At 31.7% G+C, this 25,825-nt stretch overlaps 4 protein-coding genes and 1 non-coding gene across 8 annotated transcripts; 3 read left to right on the top strand and 2 right to left on the bottom strand.

Annotated features, from left to right (window-relative positions):
- Positions 1–137: 137 nt before the first annotated feature.
- On the bottom strand, positions 138–1,874 carry LOC110660199 (mitotic spindle checkpoint protein MAD2). Its single transcript, XM_021818409.2, has 7 exons — positions 1,496–1,874; positions 1,354–1,369; positions 1,122–1,252; positions 897–1,017; positions 696–799; positions 496–617; positions 138–396 (listed from the first exon to the last, which is right to left on the bottom strand). The coding sequence occupies exons 1-7, from the start codon at positions 1,566–1,568 to the stop codon at positions 340–342; spliced, it is 624 nt and encodes a 207-aa protein (XP_021674101.2). The 5' UTR covers positions 1,569–1,874; the 3' UTR covers positions 138–339.
- A 5,790-nt stretch (positions 1,875–7,664) lies between these two features.
- LOC110660200 (putative ABC transporter C family member 15) lies at positions 7,665–14,108 on the top strand. 4 transcript variants are annotated; one of them, XM_058128909.1, is made up of 11 exons: positions 7,665–7,804; positions 8,099–9,025; positions 9,114–10,543; positions 10,660–10,746; positions 10,821–11,444; positions 11,540–11,704; positions 11,876–12,170; positions 12,446–12,966; positions 13,040–13,103; positions 13,199–13,438; positions 13,765–14,108. In XM_058128909.1, exons 2-11 carry the CDS (start codon positions 8,140–8,142, stop codon positions 13,902–13,904), a joined length of 4,452 nt encoding a protein of 1,483 aa, XP_057984892.1. In that variant the 5' UTR covers positions 7,665–7,804; positions 8,099–8,139; the 3' UTR covers positions 13,905–14,108. The 4 variants fall into 4 exon arrangements, with proteins under 4 accessions (XP_057984892.1, XP_057984893.1, XP_057984895.1 ...); XM_058128910.1 differs by lacking the exon at positions 7,665–7,804 and adding an exon at positions 7,853–7,919; XM_058128911.1 differs by lacking the exon at positions 7,665–7,804 and having other exon boundaries at positions 7,938–9,025; positions 10,842–11,444.
- A 4,962-nt stretch (positions 14,109–19,070) lies between these two features.
- On the bottom strand, positions 19,071–20,346 carry LOC110660201 (uncharacterized). The gene is made up of 3 exons (XM_021818419.2): positions 19,989–20,346; positions 19,624–19,712; positions 19,071–19,423 (listed from the first exon to the last, which is right to left on the bottom strand). The coding sequence occupies exons 1-3, from the start codon at positions 20,016–20,018 to the stop codon at positions 19,261–19,263; spliced, it is 282 nt and encodes a 93-aa protein (XP_021674111.1). The 5' UTR covers positions 20,019–20,346; the 3' UTR covers positions 19,071–19,260.
- Positions 20,347–20,935: 589 nt separating this feature from the next.
- TRNAV-AAC (transfer RNA valine (anticodon AAC)) lies at positions 20,936–21,009 on the top strand. Its single transcript has one exon. It is a non-coding gene; the product is annotated as a tRNA-Val (tRNA).
- Positions 21,010–22,675: 1,666 nt separating this feature from the next.
- LOC110660203 (glyceraldehyde-3-phosphate dehydrogenase, cytosolic) lies at positions 22,676–25,404 on the top strand. Its single transcript, XM_058128907.1, has 12 exons — positions 22,676–22,831; positions 22,922–22,954; positions 23,038–23,138; positions 23,219–23,334; positions 23,429–23,528; positions 23,827–23,973; positions 24,095–24,155; positions 24,255–24,352; positions 24,470–24,612; positions 24,712–24,795; positions 24,950–25,039; positions 25,151–25,404. Exons 1-12 carry the CDS (start codon positions 22,828–22,830, stop codon positions 25,197–25,199), a joined length of 1,026 nt encoding a protein of 341 aa, XP_057984890.1. The 5' UTR covers positions 22,676–22,827; the 3' UTR covers positions 25,200–25,404.
- The last annotated feature ends 421 nt before the right edge of the window (positions 25,405–25,825 follow it).

The following is a 25,825-nucleotide window of genomic DNA, read 5'->3' as shown; positions in this document are numbered from 1 at the left end:
TTAGGACCTTAAACCAAATTAGCCATATCCAAGGTTTGACCCAGGCAGGTCCTGCTCCGGTAACTGGCCCCTTGGCTGGCTCATTTTTGTTTTCTTTTTTTTTTTGGGAAAAAAACAAGAAAATTATCAGTTTCAACTACCCACAAAAAAAAAAAGTCTGTATTTCTTCATTCCCATTTTAGCAAAACATGAGGAAACATAAAACAACTTCAGAATAGAATTTAAACATAAAACAACTTCATTCCTCTTTCGTATCTGTAATACATCATGCGAATAAAAGATTCACAGGACATGAAGGGGCCAAAGATAAGGTAAGGCCAAAGATAAGGTAAGCTTTCTCTACTGCTCATCCCATTCATCGTTCTTGTATGAAACCAGAGTGTCAACCTTGTGTATCTGCAGCATTACCCCAACAACAATGTCAATTTACAATAACAATCCAATAATGATTTTCTCTGTGTCCTCACACGCTTTAAAAATCCACCTATTTTTTACCTTGGTATCAAAAGAATGCAATTTCACCATTTGTGGATTGGAAATCAATTTTGGATCGCTCTCAATCCAAGTGAAAGGTACTGCAACATCTTTATCTGTGTATGCTAACACATCAAATACACCTGAAAAGAATCCAAAACAGAATCAGAGAAAAGCAATCTATAATCCAAAAATGAAAAGAATGATTTTTCAGTTCTTACAAGCTTCATCCAGGCATGGCAAGTAAGTAATACTCGAAGCAATCTGACGCATGATTGCCTGTATCTCTCTCATTATTTCTTTATCACTCTTTTCCCTTGAAACCCTGATTTCATTCATTTTTCATTTAACAAATCATATAAGATCCTTCAGGAAATGGGAAATAAATACAAATATACCAAAGGGCTTAAAAAAAATATTACCCCTTCTCTACCACCTCATTATCAGTCTCAATGCTAAAATTCCACCTCTCTAGGACCTCATTGGTGGCCTTGCTCATTATCACAAGAACAACCCTCTGTAACTTCCCAGCTTCCAGCCATTCTTTACAAAATTTCAAGAATTTTTAGCTAAATCTCATAATTTCCAATGACTGAAGATTAGAAAAAAAAAATTAATAAAGAGAAAATTCAAAAACAGGATCTTACCTGATAACTGAGCAGTTAGGTTGGCAATAAAGGATTTAACACCTTCATCTTGAGTGAGCAACATTGGGAGTCCATATTTCTTCACCTTCACAAAACTTTCTTCTGGATAAACCCCACGATTGTACAGTATACTAAACAACAAATCATCTATCACTAATCCTTTCAAGACCAATAAAGACAAAAAATTAAAAGACAAAATGCACTAAAAATCCAAACCCAATGAGCTTTTTACCTGTTCGCTGCATAACCTGAAAAAGGGATTAATTAAACAGAAACTCAAAGATCAGCCCTTTCTCCAAAACCCAACAAAGAAAATAAAAAATTGAACTAAAAAAAAAAAGGATCCAAAATGTAGATTATGGATTACAACATACCAAAGAACTCACTGACAATTGCTGCAGAACCGCGGAGAGTGATGATGTCTTTCGCAACCGTTCTGGATGCCATTACAGTTCGAGTCTAGTAAATCTACACGCAAAATAAAAGAAAGAAAGAAAGAAAAAGAATCTGGGTTGGTTTTGTTGGGATAAAAAAGAAGAAAAACAAATTTGGTTCTTTTCTGGTGCAATCGAAGATGGTAATTTGATGGAACTAGGAGGATATTTGACAGAGTTTAGAAGAAGTAGACTCGTAAATGGTTCCAAGAAAAAATGAACTCGGGGGAAGGGAGACTAAGGCAACGGCTAGTTTTCTGGTTTCGTGCTAACGGTAACATTTAAAATGCGCCTTCAACGGTTATATATATTGGCTGCTTTCAAACTCCGACTCAGCGCGCACGGGCGGCATGTATGGAAAGGTCACAAATTGTGGATTTGCTTTCCCTTTTATTTTGGCTTTTTAGTGCTATAGATTAATTAAATTGACTTTTCTGATTCGATTAAGATTATATCATATATATTTAAATTAAAATTTTATAAAAAAAGAAAAATATATATTTTTTTAATCTAATCTCAAATTAATAATTCAAACTATGATCAATAAATAACATTTGGTGGCTATATATTTTGTATTAAATATATTTATTTTATATATAAAAAAACTATATGATATTATTTAAAGTAAAAAATCGAATTGTATTTATGAAACCAAAATTTTATATATAAAAAATATATATTTTTTTAGTGGACAATAAACCTATATTTTGAATTGAGTTTGGTCAAATTAAATTCCTTGACTATGTCTAAGATGCATCTGAAACTCAACATAAGGTTGTTTATTCTAGCTTTACTCAACCAAACAAGGCTTAAAAAAAAAAAGAAAATAATCCATTTGGATGAGGCCCCAGCCCATCAAATGATAAAGTGTAATGATGCCTTGAGGAGATTATTTTATTTTTTTTTTTTCCTGTGAAATGGGAACTGGTAAAAATAATTTTGCTTTCCATTATGTGTCCCAAAAACAAACACATCATTTCTCATCAGATTAGAATGATGATAAAAATCTTATTAAGATGAAGGTTTGTGGAAATCCTTCTCTCTCCACTCACTTGGCAAAGGAGTGATAGAATTAGAAAGAAAGATGATAAGCACCACCTCTTTTCTTTGGTGTCAAAGAAAGAAGTGGAGTTTATCTTTTTCTATTGTGGATATGTCCAAGTCATCAAAGAAGGAATCATGGAAAGCACAACAACTCATGATTTCCAGAATATGCTGCACACTTACAAAAGCTACCAACCTAGCTAGTGGTGTGGAAGATGAATAAAACAAGCAAATTTTATGAAATATAATGCATAATTTATGAAATTTATAATATGATAAAAAATAAAAATTTAAAAAATTTAAAAAGTAATAAAATAAATTTATATCGATTAATTAAATTAAATTAAATTTAAAAATTTTAATTTAATTTAATTTAATTGCTAATTTAATTCGGTTAGTATTATTTTTTTTTAATTTAATTGGATTTAAAATCCTACAGATACATTTCCACAGTCTTGCTTGTGGTCCTCTCTTATACGTTGGTACCTTTCATCTCATTTAAAGTCTTCTTCTTGGTATATCCTTTTCTTCTCTTTAGGTGTTGTCACCATGTGCTCATTAGTTTCCTCATTTTGTTAACATTTTGACCTATGATTGGTATCATCATTGCATATATATATATATATATAAATTAATTTAATAATTATTAAATTATTAATTTATATAAAATAAATTAATATATATATATATAATTTTATATTTATTTTTGTTTATTTTATTTTAATTTTTACGTGTTTAAATTAAAGTAATTTTTTTTTTCACTTACAAGGAGAGAGGGGAGGGAATCGAGATGATTTGTTTATGATATATTAATTGGATATTTTTATTAAATTAAAAAGAACGAATTATTTAATTAAATGTAGATAGGCAAGTTACAGCACGGATTGAAAGACAGGTAGCTACCAATGGCGCATGAACAAGATAAATAGATCAAATCTCAGCTGCTGGAAATGAGGTAGGGAAAATTGTTGTTTTGTACAACTTTTCAAGCGTCATCTTTTGAATTATCATGAACAGTGATCAGTCGGCAGTCGGTTACGATTTAGTTCTCAATTCATCTATATATGTATAAAAGCCTACATTGCGGGTTGATGTCATCGAAATAACATAATCAATGTGTTGGAAAGATATATGAACATTCGTATTAATATTTATTACCGTACCGATTTCACCACAGTCCACCTATAGAAGCGAGGATTAGAGATTCAGAATTGCATATGCTTAATTCATGTTAATCTCCAACTTGTTTGAGTCTCAAAAACCTTTCGCTAGAAGGCTAACATGTGCACTCGTCCAGGGCAAAATAGTTGGATAAGAAGTCTTCTATACTCACCAGATTGGTTAATGTGTTTTCTTATTGATCCCGATATACCAGAACTATTATTACTAAAGGTAGTCTGATTGAACCCCTCAAACAGATTTCAGTGATTAAAATAGTCCACTTATAATGACTTAAATATTGGTGCGTTAGTTTTATAAATAAGGATATTCTGTGTTAAAAAGACAAATTTTTTCGAGCATATAGCATAATTCTGTCAGAATCAATCTCCTGTAATCCCTTGAGAATAATCATAGTAGTTTGATGAAGTAGTCAAATGATCTCCGAAAATATCATAACATTCGAATTACCTAAATTCATCTTGATTACCTGTCACTATCTTAAACGCTACCCGAATCCTTAGTTATCACTACAGAACAGCATTATGTTTTCTCTTATTGCAAAATGTGGATTTACGCCCATTTGTTTAGGTTGTTGATCGAGGTTCTTTATTGTTACTAAAAAAAAAATGTAATAAAGGAAAATCAATATCAGTAATAATATTTAATATTATGATTATTGTGATATTAACAGTTAATAAAGAAAAATTAATTAACTATGAATATCAAGATTTTAATTAAAAATTATGATCAAGATTTTAATTAAAAATTATGCTTGGAATTGTTTAGTGTTCTTTTTTTTTTTAATTTAATTCAATGTTTTATTGTGAAGATTTTAAATTATTGATTATTGAGATTACTGTATTCCATTTCGGTTTTGTAGACAAATCTTCTATAGACGACGTCGTATATGCTAGAGTTCTTGCACTCTGTGTAAAGGTATGGCTACTTTCGAATTGGAAAACAATATATATATTATGCACATAATTATTAGTAATATATGGATTTTTTTTGTGATTTAATTTTTTTAATAAAATTAACCATCGAATTTAATTAAATTGAGTTGAATTGAATTAAAATCAAACTAAATTTAAATTAAAACTAAATCAAACCCTCTTGATTTCAAATCCCCAATTAAAAACCAAAAGCTGCAATTGAATTTAAATATCAACCCAAAATTATTGGTCGTATTCCAATTCCGGCCGACGACACTAATGCATTGCAACTGGGCGTGTCTTGTTGGCTTTCATTTTCCCCTTGTTTTAATTGCATGAATTTTCATTCTTCCACAAGTTATAAGCTTAAATAAAGTCAAGGAGAATAATCACATGCCTTTGCCATTCTTTGACCCAACTTGGAAAAAATGGATGGAAGAAGGAACTAGGAAACTCAGAATCTGGCAGCCAGCCAATGCTTAATTCTCATCTTTGGAAATGACAGCTCATAAATTAAAAAATTAGAATTAAATTAAATTAAATTTCTAAAAAAATTATATATTTTAAATAATGTATATCTACAAAAAATTTAAATTTATATAAATAAATTTATTAATTATTAAATTAAATTTTTATATTTAAATTTATATATTTTTTATATATTTTTTAATTAATTTTATATATATTTTAATATAAATATTTAATTTAACAGTTATTCAATAAATTTAAACACACAAGGATAATTACAGATATATAATAATAATAACACCATTAATTAGAGGTCTTCCTTTTGCGAGAAAATTAGGTCTCCCCCATCCTTTTTGGCAGCTTGGCGATTAGCATCTGGAATTTGATACTAAAGTCCAAAAAGGATCAAGGAAAAAAAAAATTCCATGGGCCACGTACCTGTCAAGTTATGCAAGTGACAACAAGGCAAAAGCATGGGGAAAAAACAATAAAAAATAATTTTCCATAACTCAGCCGCAAGATGAGCACACCTTTGCTCTGTTTTTCCACAAGTTCATTGCGTGCAGACCACGTGCCCTGATTTGGTTTAAAAGAAAATTAGGGTTTGACAGACAACATTTCAGTGGGTACAGTGAGAAACCTACCAATACTAATCAGAACCGCTTGATTGAAGTCAATCTTTTGATCATCACACTTTTGGTTAGTGGATATCCAAAAGAATCAGCACCATGGCATGTTCTCATAAAGCAAATATTCCACTGATTAGGATAATGTCATATCACATCACAGATTCCATTGCACGTGACATTAATTTTATTTTTATTTTTTTAAATTTATTTTAAATTATTTGTTCATTCTTCAGATTTGTGTAGGGATAGTAATATTTTATAAATATTATTATAATATATATATATATAATTATTTATTTATGTAAATAGCTATACACATATAATTTTCAATAAAGTTTAGCAACTGAATGCTAAAAATATTTGATCCACTGTCATCCATGAAAGTCTTTTTATGGATAATATATAAAATAGGAATAATCTTTTTTTGTCAATCAAGCCAAGCAAAGCTTCAAGAGAAAATTATATAGATGGCATTTTAATTTAGAAATATATAATAATAAATTTGTAATATAAAATTTTTATATTTTTAATTTAAATAATATAAAATTTTTTATAATACTCAGTAACTAATTTTTAGTTTTTTAAATTAAGGTGTGATTTATTAAATTAAAAAAAATATATATTCATAAATGAATATAATATAATATAATATAATTATAAAAATTAAATAATTAATAATATATATATATAAATGAATTAAACATATAAAAACTTCATTATCAAAAAGTGATTCGTTATAATATTATTGTTATAGTAATTTATTATATATAGTAAAATTTTTTAATAATTTTTTATTTTTAAATTCATCAATATTTAATAAAAAATTAATTTAATTTAATTTAATTTTTAGATAAATATAGAAGTGATTTGGTAGCTGCAATGCATTTGTCACTTCAATTAGTGCAGCAGCCACAATAGAATACACACATGGAATTCAAGTTGCAACCTCATCTTAATTATGAATAAAAAATCTTTTAATCCAATCTTTGACTTGTTCCAACATATAACAGTCTCTCTTCACACCATTGACTTGTGTTTTTATTTTCTCACAAAATAATAAATTTATCGAATAGATAAATTCAAAAAATAATATATCTAATAGTATATCTCAAAGAGTGAGATAGAATGATAAGAGCATTTTCTCGATTAATCAGTAATCTTGAGTTCGAGAATATCTTTAAAACAAAACTTGAGAGGAAGCGCGTTGCCCCCAACTCAAAAATTAAACATAATTTTTTATATATCAAAAAGTAAAATACATAATTTTTTATAATATTTTCAAACTCATCATGTTAATATATGTCAAAATATATGTTAATATTTATTTGTTCAAATTCGATTAATATTTTTAAAATTTGATCTCATTATAAACTCAATTAAAATTTATTCTCAACTCTTATTCATTCTAAATTCGATTGCTATTATTCGAAAAATACTTGAATTCATTTAATTTTATATATTTTAATTAATAATTTATATAAAATTTTTTTATTAATAATTGATATTTTAAAAAATTTAATAATTTCATAAAATATTTAATTATACTTTATTAAAAATAAAAAAATATATAAATATATAAATATTATTTTATAAAAACATATATTTTATATTTAATTAAGTATTTATATAAATAAGTAGGGTATCGAATATCCAATATATAAAACTCGAATCCGATCTAAAATCATTCACAAATATTATTATTTAAACTTGAATTTATTTCAAATTTGATTAAACTAATTATATTAAGATTCAATCGAATTGAGTACTCGTAAAAATCTGAACCAGTGATTCTTATAGAAAAATATCAATACAAATAAGAGCTATGTCATTAAATGACGACATAATTAAAAACATATGTCCTATAAATTTGACCGCTCAGAATTGAAGGGTCTCAAAGATTAATAATATAAAAATATATTCTGATATTGTAAGATTCTAGTCATATTTTGTTCTCATCCATATAAATGCTGAAGGCATAATCTTTGGAGGGCTAAATGGCAAGGGGTCACCATAAGGTAACAGAAATTTAGTGATTCTTATGATTGTGATTGTTTTGATTATTAGTATTTATTTATTATATATATGTTGAATGCTGAACATCTTACCATCACCAAGTCTTAAAATCCCCACGTATTTTCCTTCACCCTTTGCAGTTTTTGTACTCTGAATTAATCCTGCAAGAAAGATTTTACTATTTGAACTTGATTTTCAATTCTGTTGCTTGTTTATTCTTTTGTGTTTTGATGATTTCTTTAATGGGTTCTCATTATTTTCGTAGTTAAGACATTGATGGAGGTTGTTTTTTTCAGGTCTTTACACACATTGCAGAGACTCTTGTCGTGCCCTGGATATGGTTTCAGCTTTTGGCTTCAATTTTTCTGATTGGATGAGAACTGAGATGAAGTGGGATTTTTGGGCAGGAGATAAAATGGATCTCTCCATAGATATTGCCAATGTAGCTTTTTCGATATGGTTATTGGCATGGTTTTTGATAGAAATCTGGAAACGAAGGAGAGGTGGTAGTGGCGTGCGCAGGGAAGAATCAACCCTGTTTACCAAAATCACTGTTCTTTGTAATTTCTTAATTTCCATCTTGAATCTTGGTTTTGGGTTTCTTGAGTATTGGGATTTAAGAGCCGTTTTCTCGTCTATGACTTGGATTTTAGCTACATTGGTTGCATTCTATTCTGAACAAACAACTCTTAGAGAAGGCAACAGATGGCCCGCAGTCCTCATTCTTTGGTGGGTAGTTTCCTGCATTTGCCGTTCACTTTCTGTCTCAATTTACTTGATTACCCATTTCAGTTCCATAGAATTGCCCAATCTCTTGCCTGAAACTAACATTGTTGATTTCATTTCCTTACCATTATCAATACTGCTTTGCTTCAATGCTTTAACTTTCGCATTCAATTGTAATACCAAGATACAAAGTGGTCTTGAACACCCTTTACTTCAAGAAGAACACAAGAGCGAGTTAAAAGATTCAGCTAGTTATACCAAGGCTGGAATTTGCAGCCAACTCACCTTCCAATGGCTAAATCCACTATTTAGAAAGGGGAGAATCCAAAAACTAGAATTTTCTCACATTCCTTCAGTTCCTCAATCTGAAACAGCAAAGCATGCTTCCTCATTGCTTGAAGAATCACTTGGGAAAAGGAAAACTGAAACTTCTAACTTGCCTAAGGCCATTGCTTATGCCATATGGAAATCCTTGACCATAAATGGTGTTTTTGCAGGTACCTCTTTGTTCTTGTGTTACTTCTTGTATTCTATTTAGCATTCTTTTTTTTTTTAATTTATTCAGCTGCTCTTCATCTTTTGCAGGAGTTAATACAATTGCCTCCTACATGGGTCCCCTTCTGATCACCAGCTTTGTGAATTTCTTGTCTGAGAAACATGAGGATTCAAGCTACCTCTATGGGTTATTTCTTGCTTTTATCTTCTTTATCTCGAAGACAATTGAATCACTAACTCAACGACAGTGGTATTTCGGTGCTCAACGTATTGGCATACGAGTAAGGGCAGCTCTTACGGTACTGGTCTACAAGAAATGTCTATCTGTCAAATTTGTAGGTCCAAGCGCTGGTAAAATCATAAATATGATCAACGTGGATGTGGAAAGGATAGGGGATTTCTGCTGGAACATTCATGGAGTATGGTTGCTACCACTTCAGGTCTTCCTAGCCCTTGTTATTTTGTATAGGAATCTGGGTGCTGCCCCCTCATTTGCTGCTCTTTCTTCCACAATTTTGATTATGGTGAGCAATACACCATTGGCCAATAAGCAAGAAAAGCTGCACACCAGGATCATGGAAGCTAAGGACTCAAGAATTAAAGCAACTTCAGAGACTCTCAAGAGCATGAGAGTCTTGAAACTGTATTCATGGGAATCTGCATTTTTGAAGAAGCTTCGTAAACTCAGAGATGCCGAGAGAGAATGGCTGAAAAGATATCTCTATACAAGCTCATTCATAGCCTTTCTCTTTTGGGCTTCACCAACTCTAGTCTCTGTCATTACCTTTGGAGTCTGCATTCTACTAAAAACACCATTAACAACAGGTTCAGTCCTCTCAGCGTTAGCCACATTCCGAATTCTGCAAGAACCCATCTACAACCTGCCTGAGCTCATTTCCATGATTGCTCAAACTAAGGTCTCAGTTGATCGCATCCAAGAGTTCTTAAAAGAAGATGATCAGAGAAAGCAAATACCTTGTAACATCTCACAAGCATCTGACATCTCAATTGAAATTGAAATTGGAGAATATGCTTGGGAAACAAATTATCAGAACTCAAGGAAACCTACTATTAAAATTACGGAGAAAATGAAAATAAAGAAGGGTTACAAAGTTGCAGTGTGTGGATCAGTTGGGTCTGGCAAATCAAGCCTACTCTGCAGTATACTTGGCGAGATCCCCAGAATTTCTGGAGCAGGAATTAAGGTGTATGGAGCAAAGGCTTATGTTCCCCAAAGTGCTTGGATTCAAACAGGAACAGTGAGAGAAAATGTGTTGTTTGGCAAGGATATGGATAAGGCTTTCTACGAGGAAGTTCTGGAAGTATGTGCTTTGAACCAGGATATTGGGACATGGGTGGACAGAGATTTGATTGTGGTGGGAGAGAGAGGGATAAACTTGAGTGGAGGACAAAAGCAGAGAATTCAACTTGCAAGGGCTGTTTATAGTAATTCAGATGTTTATATCCTGGATGACCCTTTTAGTGCTGTTGATGCACATACTGGAACACATCTGTTCAAGGTAAGCACCTTACTTTTATTTTTAAGCCTTTTTATTGTTAGTCAAGCCAAGTTGCTCCTGCATTCTCATTCCTATCCTACAATTTCCTGAAAACTTGGATTATTTTTTTCCTGCAGAAATGTTTCATGCAATTATTGTCTCAGAAAACTGTCATATATGCTACCCATCAACTGGAATTTTTAGATGCTGCTGACCTTGTTCTGGTAAGTAATTAGAAACATTTTTCACATATCCATATATCATGAGAATTTTTTCCTCTAAAGACTTTCATATTTAGCTCACGAATGCATACTTACAGGTGATGAAAGATGGTGTGATTGTCCAGTCAGGAAAATATGAAGATTTAATTGCAGATACAACTGGGGAACTTGTTACACAAATGGCTGCTCATAAAAAGTCTATAAAGCAAGTAAACCCAGCCCCAGAATATGATGTCTTAACCAGTGGACCCTCTCAGTTAAATCAAAATGAAGTCATAGAAGAGACATTTGAAGAACCTATCAGTAACAGGAGAATTTCAGAGAGAAATCAAGAAGAATTAACAGAAACTGGTAGAGTGAAATGGAGTGTTTACTCAACTTTTGTTACTTCAGCTTATAAAGGTGCACTTGTTCCAGTCATTCTTCTATGTCAAGTCCTCTTCCAGGGACTCCAGATAGGAAGCAATTATTGGATTGCTTGGGCATCAGAGGACAGACACAAGATAACCAGAGAGCAGTTGATTGAGATATTCATTTTGTTGTCTGGTGGAAGCTCTATCTTTATATTAGGGAGAACAGTTTTGCTGGCAAACATTGCTGTTGAGACTGCTCAACGACTCTTCCAAGGAATGATCGAATCAGTTTTTAGAGCACCTATTTCATTCTTCGATTCAACTCCTTCAAGTAGAATTCTCAACAGGGTGAGCATTTTTACCCATTTCCAAGTTGAAAAATTTTCAGGTTTCTTGTGTATGTATTTCCAAGAAATAATGTTCTTTTTTCTTCATCCTTACAGTCCTCTACAGATCAAAGCACAGTGGACACAGACATTCCCTACAGATTAGCTGGATTGGCATTTGCACTAATTCAACTTTTAAGTATAATTATCCTTATGTCTCATGTCGCTTGGCAGGTCTTCCTTCTCTTTCTTGTCATTATCGGAATCTCCATCGGCTATCAGGCAAGAACAAAATTCTTGACAGCATTATACACTTCCCACCCCAAAGATCAAACTACTAGGATAATTCTTGACCATATCTCCTGCATTTGTCTATTGCAAAAATTGATGGGCAGTTTTTTTTTTTTCTCTTTTCATTCAACTCATATTTAATACAATCAAAATTTTCTACAGGCCTATTACATTTCCACTGCTAGAGAATTAGCCAGGATGGTTGGAATCAGGAAGGCTCCTATCTTGCATCACTTTTCAGAATCTATTGCAGGGGCAGCAACTATTCATTGTTTCAATCAGGAAGATCGCTTTTTGATGAGAAACCTTAGCCTCATTGATGATTATTCTCGCATAGTCTTCCACAACACAGGCTCAATGGAATGGCTATGCATTAGAATAAACTTTCTTTTCAACCTCGTTTTCTTCCTTGCTCTGATCATCTTGGTGAGCCTTCCCAGGTCAGCTATTGATCCCAGTAAGCCCCTCCTGCTCCTCCTATTTTATCAATCATATTTAGTGGAAGAGTCATGTGTTGTAATGTTGGCAACTTATGTCTTCCACCCTTTTTTTTTAACTTGTAATTTCTTGTATGGCCAACTATAGTTCTATAACTTTTAACTTGTAATTTCTTGTATGGCCAACTATAGTTCTATTAACTTTTCTTCACAGTCAAAATTCCCTAGATGCTGCTCGTGTTTAAACCCCTTAGATGTCAATGTTGAACTAACGATTGTTATAACTGGATATCAGGCTTGGCAGGGCTGGCAGCTACCTATGGTCTGAACCTGAATGTTCTTCAGGCTTGGGTTATATGGAACCTATGCAATGTTGAGAACAAAATGATATCAGTTGAAAGAATTCTTCAATTTACTGACATACCCAGTGAAGCTCCCTTAGAGATTGAAGATAGTAAGCCAAAGCCTGATTGGCCAATGGATGGAAGAATTGAATTAGTGAGCCTTTGTGTCCAATACAGTCCTGTTCTCCCTATGGTTCTCAAATCTATAACTTGCACTTTCCCAGGGGGGAAGAAAATTGGTGTTGTGGGCAGAACAGGGAGTGGAAAGTCTACTTTGATTCAAGCTCTTTTTAGGGTGATTGAGCCCTCTGGAGGAAAGATTCTTATTGATGGACTGGATATTTCCAAGATAGGTTTGCGAGATTTGAGGTCTAGGCTAGGTATAATTCCTCAAGACCCCACATTGTTTCAAGGAACTGTGAGGAATAATCTGGATCCTTTGCAAGAACACTCAGATCATGAAATCTGGGAGGTAATAGTCATGAACTCTTTTCCTTAAGCGCAGGATCTAAAATTATATTTACTGAAAGAATATGTTTTTTCAGGTTCTCAACAAGTGCCGCCTTGCTGATATAGTGAAGCAGGATCAAAGGCTTCTCGAAGCACCAGGTACATGTTTATTACTTGATAATTCTGAGATTAGATTCTTTTTCTTCAGAATATAGTATATTCTAATTAATACTGAATTCTTGGGTATGAAGCAGTTGCTGAAGATGGTGAAAACTGGAGTGTCGGGCAGAGGCAGCTTGTTTGTCTGGCTAGAGTGCTTCTAAAGAAGAGAAGAATTTTGGTATTGGATGAGGCCACGGCTTCCATTGATACAGCAACAGACAATATCATTCAGGGGACGATAAGAGAAGAAACAAGTAGATGCACAGTCATCACAGTGGCGCATCGAATACCTACTGTCATTGACAATGACTTGGTTTTGGTTCTTGATGAAGGTTAGCTGAAATTATCCTACAGAATATGAAGTATTCTTTCATGGAAATAACTTAAAACTCACTTTGCTAGGCTTTGAACATGAGCCAGCCAATGATTCATAAGAAATACATGCTTCATAAATGCTAGTGCATTTGCTTTTCTAGGTTTGGCTTTAGAAAATAAGAGTGAGAATTACTATCTAATAACTATAAGCATAAACTGAGACATGGATAATTGGATATAATGCAGAGATGAATAGAATTAGGTGGATAACTTATTGTCAAACTGCATTCTGCTTTTTCTGAACAATTTGAATTTATTGTTGCAATCATTTTGATTAATGTAGGGAAGGTGGTAGAGTATGACTCCCCTGAGCAGTTGCGCAAGGACAATTCTTCTTCATTTTCGAAGTTGGTTGCAGAATTCTCAAGGAGATCATCAACAAGAAACCAACATAGAAATTATCTTGACCGGAGAAGATATTAAGCCCCAGCCTCTGTATTTTATCATTGTGAAAAGTGGTTCATAATTAGGTCTTATGACTTATAGTACTGCAATCCGATAAAAAGTGGCAGTAGCAGTTGGCTAGAAGGCAAAACTAATCAGCAGAAGTGTAAACAAATAAATCCATACCTTGTACAGTACAATTAGGGATTAAATTATGGACAAAATGAGTTTTAGAGCATCTAACCTAAGCTTATTAATGTAAGATTGCAAACCATGAGGCATAACTTTTCCCAGAAGTTAATTATAGTACACTGATGAAACTGCAGAATCAGCTGGCATTCACGTGCAATGAAGCGGTAGCTAGCATCTTGTGAGACTAAGCTCAAATCGAGCTTGGTCAGCTATGCCAGAAGGCTTCCATATAATGGATGTGTGAAGTAAGGTTTGAGGTGCCCACATGGTGGATGGAGTTAGTTTCACTGTCAATACAGTAGCACCATTATTGCTGCTGCTAAACTTCTGGGCTTAATCCATGAGATTACAATTTCACTACCTCACACAAGTAACTGTGAGCTAAAAATTACGTTCAATACATCACTCTCAATATATAAGAGTTGTAACACCCTGTAGCAATTCCGTACATTCTATTATTCCGGTGACCGGTGTCGGTCCGGACAGCTAAAATGTCTGAAAAAATATTTAGACTAGAGTGAGGAGTCATAAATAACTCAAATAATAATAAGAAAAATTTAGGAAAAATTTTAAAAATAAAATACAACCAAGTTAAATGAGCCGGTGTCCTAGCGATGGGTAACCTAGTAAAAAGTTGCGGTCTTCGCAGCTAAGAGTCCCAAACCCAGGAGAAAATTCATAAAATAATTTTTGAGACTCCAGAGAAGAGTCATTGAAGTTTCGATCGCATTAGAATGCCAAGAAAATGCTTAGAAAATTTTTTAGATCGGTACAGACAATTTTAGTCTGTTAAGCAAAACGAAAGGCATTTTGGTCATTTCGTCTTCAGAGATGATTTTTTACCAACTTGTCCGGTTAAGTAAATAAATTATATGACATAAAATATGAATAAAAAGTGATGAAAATTAAATTGAAAATGAGTAGAAAAGAAAAGAAAAGAGAATGAAGTTTAATTTGATTTATGACATAAGCATGATGTTATAAATGAATAAAATTAAATTTCTAACTAATGGGAATTAACCAAGCAACTTAAAAGGAGATAAATACTAATAAATTGAGATAAAAATGACAAAATTTCTGATCATCTTCTTTCCCATTTCCGGCAGCCACTTTTTCTCTTCACCATTGAAGAGCTTTCCTCTCTCTCTCTTGCCAAACCTCACTTTTCACCATAAAACCCTAACCTTTCTTCATTAAAACTTCTCCTCACACCTTAGATTACCTCTAGGCAGCAATTTGAAGGGGAAATTAAGAAGATTTAACAAGTTTGGGATAACTCAAGTTGAGGTTAGTGCCTATTTCTTCTCTTTTTCTTTAGATTTTGTGCTAGTAACATTATTTATACTAGGAAATTGAGAAAATTGAATAAATATGTGTATGTTTGGGCCTATACAAATTTTGGCAGTTTTTTGGGGGGTAGTAGTTCTGATTATTTTGATGGATTAAAGTGGATTAGAGGTGGTATTTGAAGTGTATATGTAGAGTGATAATGAATTAGTATGTTTAATTGACGTATGTGCATGAATGGACATTTGAAAACTAAGGTATGAGGCATGAAGTTAGGGTTTTGCTCATATGTTGGTGAATGGAAGTCCTAATGGTCAACTAGGCTGTGTTTGATGAGAAATTGAATTGAATTATGGTTTTAGATTTGAGGTTGGGTATGCTGCCTCATAGGACCTGCAGGGCTGGATGTGAGTCCAGCAAGTTTGGGCAGCTGTAACTTGAGTTGTGTAAGTTCAATTAGTGCAAGGCTAATTGGACATGAAACTAAACACATAATGTCACAACTTTGATGAAGAAACCTTACCCAGAAAACAAACTTAAGATGACCTAAAAATTGGCCAAATCTGGGTAACCAATTCTGGACCTGGTAAAAGTGATCAAATGAACAGTATTTGTTCATTTGGCCATAACTCAGTGTAGAAATATCCAAATGGCCTGAATTTTATATCAATGGAAAGATTAGACAATTTAGAACAACTTTCATGAAGAACAAAAACTGAAATTCTGAACCTAACCAATTCAAATTGTTAGTCTAAGTTAGGATACCAAATCTGGCATAATCAAATTTGCCCAGAAAATCTGGATAAGGACCAATCCAGCCAGTTATATTAAATTGATCATAACTTGAGTTATAAAACTCTAAATTGTGTGATTCAAAAAGAAAATTAAAGAAGACACATAAAGGAACAACTTTGGTGAAGAAAATTTTGTCAAATTTTTACTGTAACAATGACCAATAGAATAGTAAACTTAAGGTATGAAAATTGAAAATTTTGAATAACATAAAATAAGTTTTGAAATGGTATTGGCAATCAATGCCAACAAAAATAAAATGCAAAATGTGGTATCTTGGTGAACTTAGGTTCAACAAATCTATTATGTATTAAAAAGTCAACTTTTGTGTATGAATAGTTAAATGAATAGTAACCTCAATGAAATGAATGCAAATGACCAAAACTTAAATTGCTAATGATACCTCACTTAAATGATTTAAGGTTTATTTAAATCATGTGATTAGTTTGATGGGATTTGTAGGCTCATCACAAATGGAACTTAGGAGAAATAGTTAATATAATTTAAAATGTGAATTGTAAATTATTATAAATAAAATATTAAAGGTATAAATGATGTGTAAACAATATTTGGGGGCTTTCCTTTTTATTGAATAAAAAAATGAAAATTTGCTTGAACCTAGATACATGTGAATTGGTGTGATAGATTAGAGATAAAATTATATGATAGATTAGAGATGAAATTGTAAATGAACTATACAAATGAAATTTATGAACATATGCATTAGATAAAAAAATGAATTTGGACATTGTACTCCCACTAGGAAATAAAATAAAACCTATTGACACTTAATGGTACATGAGTGAAATTAAGAGTAATCATAAATACTTAGTAAGCAAAAATATTTCTTGAATTTTAAATGATAAATTATATAAATAGTGTAATGAATAAATGAACCATATTAATGTATTAATGAGACATTAGTTCTCATTATTGTAGAAAGGAAAAATATTTTGAGTACAATGGTACATAAGAACCATTGTTTTGAATTGTGATCATTATGGATAACATAATGAATATATAAATTACGATGAATGCAAAAATTATGTAAATATTAGACTTAGAGATTTATGTTTCTATTATGAAAAAGATTAAAATACTAGAAATTATAATTAAAACCTATAATGAAATAATGAAACTTATGAACACTTAATGGTACTATGTGCCCATGCATTGCCTAGACATGTGTGTCAGATTGGATAGATTGGCATGCCAATAGGGTATTGTTTTAGCAGTACTGCGTAAGGTTTATGCCTGTATTGGTGGCTTTATGCCCACACTCATGGCTTTATGCCCGTATTCATGGCTTTATTCCTGCACTCATGGCTTTTATGCCCGATTATATGTTATCATGGCTTTTTAGCCATATTGACTGCATACGTGGTTGACGTTCCGCATCCCATGGTGTGACGGCCTGAGGCACCGCGGTGTCCAATGCCAACGATCCGTTATCCAGTTTAGTCAGCCTGTCATAGGTTACCTGGGCAGGGTAAATTATTAAAATTATTTAAGCATATTAGCAATTAAAAAAAATATATATTGAATATTATTACTGTAAGGCTATAAACTCAGTACTTCCAAAGAGGAACGAATTAGCATATAAGATAGTTAATACTAGAAATGTCATTTTAAATCAAATTGATACTTGAATATTTCGAATACTTGATTCTTTCTTTATTTGTATACATTATTTTTTGTTATATTATTGCACCACTAAGCAAAAATGCTTAGCGTGATGGATTTGTTTCCTTCGCGCAGGTACTGAAGGCAAAATTCAGTGGATATTAGACTGGGATTTTGAAGTCCAGATCTGCAGAAGTGTCAGAAGGGTTCAAGGTTGTCACCTCCTCAACAATGCATGTAGATAGGGGCCATATAAGTCATTTTATTTATTCTACATATTATAAATATTTTGTATGTTGTAATGTAAATTAAGAATTGTAAACTAAGAATTTGTAAGTAATATTTATGTGGTGTAAATTAATAAATTGATTAGTTCATATGTAATTAATTTGTATATCATGTAAATTGTAAATTTATTCAATTAGTTTGCAAATTATGTAAATTAATGGAAATATGAGAATTTTGATATGTGAATGGAGTATGAATGAAAGTGGATGGAAATGAATATGAGAATTGAAATACATGAATGTTATTGAAATATGAGATGATTATGAGGTTTTATTGTGAAAATATTGTTGAATTTCAAATAGTTGAACAGTGAATTACGTCAAATGATAATAAAATAGGGAAAACTCCACTGGTTTCTCCTTAGAAAAATAATTGATATTAAAATGTAACGAGTTTAAAATTATTGAAGAAATAAATTAAGTTAAGTTAGGGTGCTCCAGCACCGAGTGTAACATGCCTTGCTCAACTACACTGTAGTCGGGTGAGGGGTGTTACAAGAGTTCACCACAAGGATCAAATAATTCAAGAGGCAACCATGAAACCCAGCTGCTAGCGAGAGAGGGATATCACTGAAGTCCTTTTCAACAAAGAATGAAATCGTGCACTGCTAGCAGATGTAAATATATGGTATGAACAAGATTTATCAGTCCATACTGATATGATACCTTCCCAGATAAGCAATTTCCTCCATTTTTTGAAATAGCTGTCCTACCTCGGAGAACTGGGAATTCAAATCAACAAAAAAGGATACCATATTGCATCCTGATCTGGCGTGGTTGGCATCTTTAGAGTTTATTCTGAAAATTATTTTCCTTACTGCATATTACTGTTTGATCCCAAATACTATTTTCAACATTGAACTTCTTGTACTCTGTGGATTGCAGAAAAGACATTGGAACCCAGAAGTAATATCAGCAAACAAATTTGTAATATAAACTATACACCAGAAATAACTATCAGACATGATATTAATGACAGAGCATTAGCTATATAATGGCAAAGAACGTGAGAAATAAAAACAAATTATAGAAATTGTAACAGAGAACTTTATTATTATTCAATACTGTTTGGTCATATGACAAAAACTTCAACTTGCAATCTGCAATTGCTTCATGCTCTCGAATGGAACAAAGAAAATAATAATATGTCCTATTTCCTTCAAAATCACAAGCACAAAATATGAAAGCCTGACTTCAGTCGTTGAAGTGAATTTCTAGTTAGAACTTGGAAGATCAGGTTCTGAGAAGAAGCCATTGACTGATGGCATGATCTGAGGAGGCCTCTTGCGGACAAACTTCCTTAAGCTATGTTCTGCATATTTCTCACCCTCAGCAAAGTTGTCCAGCACTCCTGCAGCCCTGTTCTCTTTGGTCACCCTAAACCACATTCAATATAAACTCAATCTGTCAAATTAGAACTCATACTACTCCAAGCTATAGACAATAGTATACATCAATGACGAATTTATGAAAACAAAAATCCTTTTTATAGTCAGTCGCTATGATGAACAATGCCCTAATAATACAGAACACTACTAGTCACTATTCCTAGCAAAATTCTTATGAAAAAAGATCACCTGACTTCTGGGTTGGTGCAGATATTCCTAACAAGTTGCATCCCACAAATGCCAACAGCTACCCCAACAGCTGCAAAGAGCGGAAAAACCTATCCCACATGAAAGAAAACAACCAATTTCATTCAGAAGGATTTTCTTAAAATAAAAAAGAGAAAGAAGTCTTTGTACTTCTCAAGTAAATCTTGCAATCAGATTTAGGATGAATTCTATCATAGGAACAATCTATAGTTATAAACATTGTTCGTCTAAAAAACTAAAAATGAATCAAAACATTAATGGGGTTATAAATAGGAAAACATCCCATTAAATCTTGGCTAAAGATCAAGAGATTGAACTAAAAAGATAGACCATAGAAACTTGTATACCTCAGGCCTGATCCATCTTGAAGTAGCCATTGTAGAGAAGAGAGCAGACCAAACAAGAAAAAAAGAAACCCCCTTCTCCAAGAAAAGAAGACGTTGAAAGAGAAGGGAAATAAAGCAAGAAACAAGAAAAAGAAAGAGAGGTTGAATTGAATAAGAATGACGACAAGATAGGCTAATATGAAGGGATTTGATTTTGATACAAAGTCCTTAAATTTAGAGAAAATACAAAATATTAAAAAGGAAAAAGAAGGAAGGAAAAGGTCCGCATTCAGCAATGACCAGCTGCAGCCAACCATCAATGGTCTGCATGTTTCCAGTTTGTTGCAGGAATCAATGCTCGTTTTTTCAATAACCACCTCCAATTACTCCTTTTTTTTCTCTAGAAAGTTGCGTTCTTTGACTAAAATGAAGAGTGCGTTCACAAAGATGGTCTAATATTCTAATAGTTAATTTTTTTTATTCCCATTTTATATAATTTGAATATCTCAATATATATGTTGATTTTCAGATAGTTAAAAAAAATTAAGTGACTTTTTCATTTTAGTTTTCATTAATTTTATAATAGAATATAATAGTTTGATTATAATTTTATATTTTTCAATATGAATAACCCTAAATTAAAAATTTTTTTTTTTTTTAGATTGACCAAATTATTTAAAATTTGCTTAATAATTTTTAATTTCCATCTAAATATACAAATTTTTCAATAATAAAATTAAACAAAATTTTAAAATAAAAATTTTTATTTAATACAACTATTATGCATATAATAATTTAATTATAATAATTAATTATAATAAAATCTACTATAATAATTATAATAAAGTTATTTAAATATACCCATTTTATAATTTTTCCTAAAATAGAAATCTGGCACGTACGAGGTAGTCACTTCTCATGCGTGTTCTTTTAATTTAATTTTGTTTATATTAAAACACGAAGTCACCGGTGTCGTGGTGTAGTTGGTTATCACGTCAGTCTAACACACTGAAGGTCTCCGGTTCGAGTCCGGGCGACGCCATTTTATTTTTTAGATAACTTTTATATTTTCAATTATTTATATTTCCCTTCTGAGCCAATCAACGAATGTCTGTCTTTTCTTTCTTTCTTTTTTTTTTTAATTTGTTTTTTTTTTTTGTTTACAGAATTTGTATTGATTATTTAATAATTTTAAACCCCCAAAAAATATTTTTAGCTAATTTAATATATTTATTTAAAAAAGTTAAAAAATTTACTTATTATTATTATTAAAAGTTTGAATTTTAGAAAAAAAAAATGATAAGCATGATGTGAGATTCATTTTTTTTAAAGGCAACTAAATGGCAATACATGATTTAGAAATGTTTCACTAGTGGTTGGCACATGATCATATCATATGTGAGCAGTGATGTCAAGCTTCACTCTTATGATTGGTTCTACCTAATCAAATAAAACACTTCATTAGGAGATGATTTTTAAATAATAAGTTGCTTGGTTTGATTTTTTGTTTTTTTTGTTATTGAATTTCATTTTTTTAAAAATAAATTGACAAAATTAAAATATTTTATTTATTTAATGAAATTCACAATTTTGATCCCTGGATTTTGCAACTCTTCCCTAGAATCATTAAGCTAAATAAGAATTAAGTTAAACTCTAGTCTTAAGATTTTAAAAAATTAATTATTTTACCCTTGAATTTATATTATATTACATTTTAATTTTTAAATTTTAAAAATTTAATTATTTAATTTCTATAATTTTAATATTTATAATAATTTTATTAATTGATAAAAGATTATATTATTTTATGTACTAAAATTATAGGGACTAAATTATAATATAATATAAAATTTAAAAACTAAATAATTAATTTTTAAAAATTTAAAGAATAAAATATAATATAATATAAAATTTAAAAACTAAATAATTAATTTTTAAAATTTAAAAATTAAAATATAATATAAAGCAAACCCATGAATAAATTGACAAAATAATATTTTTTAGCTATTTTAAACATAAAAAATAATTTCACTTTTATTTTTTAATATTATGAAAAAAATAGAAAATTATCTACAAAAAAAATCCATAAATAAATAATTTTTTTTAAACAAACGGCATTTCAAAATTATTTTTTGTGAATTATTTAATTTAAAATTAATTTTTAGTTATAATAATTTAATTTCTTGATGACAATTCTAATATTAAATAAAATTAAATTAAAATACCGTTGGTAAGAAAATTATTATTTATTATTATTTTGAACATAAACAAGAAAAATATTCTGTTCTAGAAAACTTGGTGTCATAAAATTTGACTTTTCGTTGCGGAGCGTAGAACAATCAAGAAACGGTAAAATGTTTTTCTCACCGCAGTAAATTCAAACTCCGAGTTACCTCAGTAATTGGCCCACGCGTCCCTCATTTTCCCAGCTGCCGGTCCACCAACTTTCGAGCCCACCGGATAATCAGTCTATGAACCGCGAATATTCCTATTCCAGAACAATTCAATACATGCTCTCAATAAGGCAATCAATAAGGGAAGTGCACATCACTTTCCTTATTAACCCATTAGAAGGTAACATCAGATGCCATATGGCGCGTGTAGTTTCTTTTTCTAAACCCACGGTAAAATTTTCAGCGGCCAATACAAGGTTCGTAGCTCAACCAGTGGCCCCACGTGACTTTATTTTTCCACAAGAAAATTCAAAACATACGAAACGAAACTCTCACGTGACCACCGGTTTTTCACTTCCTTTATATACCCTAGATTAGCGTCTGCATTCGTCGCTGTAATCTTTTTTGTATTAGCTCTCTGTGCACTAAAATCTCGGCTTCAAATTTCATTTTCTTAATTATTAACAATGGGTAACGTCTCCAATCCATTTGCTGCCTTTGATTAATAATGTGAGCTTGTGTTTCTTGATTTTTATTTTATTTTATTTTATTTTTTTGCAGCTGGTGATAAGAAGATTAAGATCGGTATCAATGGTAATTTTCTGATCTGAGGCATTTTTTTAGTGTTTGAGTTGCTTAATGGGATTTGATTTTGATATTATGAAATGAGTTTTTAGGGTTTGGAAGAATTGGCCGTTTGGTTGCTAGAGTCGCACTTCAGAGGAATGATATTGAACTTGTAGCTGTTAATGATCCTTTCATTTCTACTGATTACATGGTAATTTCCTTTGCCGGGTCTTTTTTCTTTGCTTGTGTGGTTTTGTTGCTAATGGGTGATACTGTTTTGTGGAAATGCAGACATATATGTTTAAGTATGATACAGTTCATGGTCACTGGAAGCACACCGATGTTAAGGTCAAGGACGAGAAGACACTTGTCTTTGGTGATAAGCCAGTTGCTGTTTTTGGGATCAGGTAAGAACCCTGTTTCTCACTTGCAGTTTTGTGTTTTTGTTGCATCGAAATGGTGGGTTTGAGCTGTTCTATGTTTTATTTTTGCAATTGGTAGAAACCCAGAGGAGATTCCATGGGGCCAGACTGGTGCCGAGTATGTTGTTGAATCTACTGGAGTTTTCACTGATAAGCAAAAGGCTGCTGCTCACTTGAAGGTCTCTTTCGTGATCTCTTGTTTTGCTTTCATGTTCTTGATAATTTGTTTTTGTCTAATTTCTGGATAGATGTTTCCTTTTTTTTTTTTCTATAGATATGTATGCTATATTGTGGAGATTTATGATGGATGATTTGGTAAAATTATAAGTTTATCATATATATCACTACTCTGTTCCAATCTAAAATTTCAATTGCAGAATAGTTATTAGATTGTCTTGAACAATGTTGTGGAGATCTAGAAATCTTTGGATCTAAATTTAATTGATAAGGGATTACAGCCATTTTGTTATTGTTCAGGGTGGAGCTAAGAAGGTTGTAATTTCTGCCCCTAGCAAAGATGCACCCATGTTTGTTGTAGGTGTCAATGAGAAGGAATACAAGCCAGAAATTGATATTGTTTCCAATGCTAGCTGCACTACCAACTGCCTTGCCCCCTTGGCCAAGGTACTCTCAATTTCAATTATTTGTCCTTGTAAATGCATTGCCTTTATTTAGTTGAAAAACAAATAAAATTTTCTTTTCTTATCTGTTATTGGTTATTTGTTAATCTCTTATTCTCTTACAGGTCATTCATGATAGGTTTGGTATTGTTGAGGGTCTTATGACCACTGTCCACTCCATTACTGGTAAGCTTTTGGTACATATTTGTTCATGTTGCTGGTGTACCTATGGGATGGAATTAAGTTGACAAGTGGTTCTGTTTTGCTTGTAACACTGTGATTCAGCCACACAGAAAACTGTTGATGGGCCATCAATGAAGGACTGGAGAGGTGGAAGAGCCGCCTCCTTCAACATCATTCCTAGCAGCACCGGAGCTGCCAAGGTAAACTAAATATCTTATTTGGTTTGTTTGTTCTTTAATGGCTATACCATGAGAGTACCCTTTTGGCTACTTGATCTGTTCGAGTAATTTGTGCTTTCTGCTGTTGCAATTACTTAGGCTGTTGGAAAGGTTCTCCCAGCACTTAATGGAAAATTGACCGGAATGTCCTTCCGTGTTCCAACTGTGGATGTTTCTGTTGTTGATCTCACAGTCAGACTTGAGAAGAAGGCAACATATGAGGATGTCAAAAATGCCATCAAGTATTCAACTTTTCTTTCTTTTTACTCTTTTACATAATGTAGGATGTATTGATTTCCTAGCTAGTTACTGATTTACTTGTTTACTGTGGTGGTGTTTAGGGAAGAGTCTGAGGGTAAGCTTAAGGGAATTTTAGGTTACACTGAAGAGGATGTGGTGTCTACCGACTTCATTGGAGATAGCAGGTTAAGTAACGCTATGCTGCTAAGCATTATAACTAAGCATATATGCCATGCGCTAGAACATTTCGATGGATTATACCATTTTCCATTGTAATTGCGATATGATCACATGCATACAGTATTTCATTGCCTCATCTAAGATATATTTGTTTTGCAGATCAAGTATTTTTGATGCCAAGGCTGGAATTGCTTTGAATGAAAACTTTTTGAAACTTGTCTCTTGGTATGACAATGAATGGGGCTACAGGTAATGTCTCCATTTTCTCTTCCCATTCGATCACTTCACTATTCATTTTGCAAAAGCTTATAATTTGGTTCTTAAGGAACACTCATTTGACATAACTATTTGTGTTTGCAGTACTCGCGTGCTCGACTTGATTCGTCACATGGCCTCCACCCAGCCTTGAATAAGTTGACAATGATTATTGAGTGCTGTAATGAGTCAAATGTGTAGATGCAAGCATCTGATGTTTAAATAAAAATTGAGTGTAGTTCGTCTGATTTTGTTTTATGGTTTTTAGCTGTCAAAAGCTATGGAGTTTGAAAACAATATTTGTTATATTGGGAATAATTCCACCTGGTTGATACAAGTATCATATGATTTTTACATTAGTTCGTTGTGTTTTCTGTTCTTGTGGTTGTCTTGGGCTTTTCTTTTACGTTCATATAATATAATAATTATTATATTAAATTTTAACCTCCGTATAATATATAAATATTAAAATTCCTTTGACTTAAAATTTTATTGTTATTTGGATTAAAGTTATGATTTTAAAATTAATTATTTAAATAGAATTACATAATGCGCAAGATTATGATTAGTTGTGACAAGAAGTAAATGCATGAGATAATTAATTATAATTCCTTCCTCACATTTGATATAATATAATTAAACATTGTGAAATATTTAATTTACATAAAATAATTAGCAAAATTTTTTGAGATATTTTGTTAATGAATTTATTATTATTATTATTATTAAAGTGGAATGCAATTATAACTATATTACATATTTATTCAGTCAATAAAAATG

This window comes from Hevea brasiliensis, chromosome 10 (genome assembly GCF_030052815.1).
Source record: "Hevea brasiliensis isolate MT/VB/25A 57/8 chromosome 10, ASM3005281v1, whole genome shotgun sequence".
Taxonomy (NCBI): Eukaryota; Viridiplantae; Streptophyta; class Magnoliopsida; order Malpighiales; family Euphorbiaceae; genus Hevea; species Hevea brasiliensis.
This window is presented reverse-complemented; position numbering and strand designations above follow the sequence as displayed.

What these genes read in the sequence shown, in the direction of transcription:
- LOC110660203 (XM_058128907.1), top strand. An exon ending in CACTGTCCACTCCATTACTG is followed by an intron (nt 24,156 to 24,254) that starts GTAAGCTTTTGG and finishes ACTGTGATTCAG; the next exon opens with CCACACAGAAAACTGTTGAT. An exon ending in GATGTCAAAAATGCCATCAA is followed by an intron (nt 24,613 to 24,711) that starts GTATTCAACTTT and finishes GGTGGTGTTTAG; the next exon opens with GGAAGAGTCTGAGGGTAAGC.
- LOC110660200 (XM_058128909.1), top strand. Translation starts at nt 8,140, where the DNA reads ATGGTTTCAGCTTTTGGCTTCAATTTTTCTGATTGGATGAGAACTGAG. An exon ending in CTGGAACACATCTGTTCAAG is followed by an intron (nt 10,544 to 10,659) that starts GTAAGCACCTTA and finishes TTTTTCCTGCAG; the next exon opens with AAATGTTTCATGCAATTATT. An exon ending in GAATCTCCATCGGCTATCAG is followed by an intron (nt 11,705 to 11,875) that starts GCAAGAACAAAA and finishes AATTTTCTACAG; the next exon opens with GCCTATTACATTTCCACTGC.
- LOC110660201 (XM_021818419.2), bottom strand. Translation starts at nt 20,018, where the DNA reads ATGGCTACTTCAAGATGGATCAGGCCTGAG. An exon ending in CAAGATGGATCAGGCCTGAG is followed by an intron (nt 19,713 to 19,988) that starts GTATACAAGTTT and finishes CATGTGGGATAG; the next exon opens with GTTTTTCCGCTCTTTGCAGC. An exon ending in TGCACCAACCCAGAAGTCAG is followed by an intron (nt 19,424 to 19,623) that starts GTGATCTTTTTT and finishes AATGTGGTTTAG; the next exon opens with GGTGACCAAAGAGAACAGGG.
- LOC110660199 (XM_021818409.2), bottom strand. Translation starts at nt 1,568, where the DNA reads ATGGCATCCAGAACGGTTGCGAAAGACATCATCACTCTCCGCGGTTCT. An exon ending in CCTAACTGCTCAGTTATCAG is followed by an intron (nt 1,018 to 1,121) that starts GTAAGATCCTGT and finishes AATTTTGTAAAG; the next exon opens with AATGGCTGGAAGCTGGGAAG. An exon ending in GCCATGCCTGGATGAAGCTT is followed by an intron (nt 618 to 695) that starts GTAAGAACTGAA and finishes GATTCTTTTCAG; the next exon opens with GTGTATTTGATGTGTTAGCA.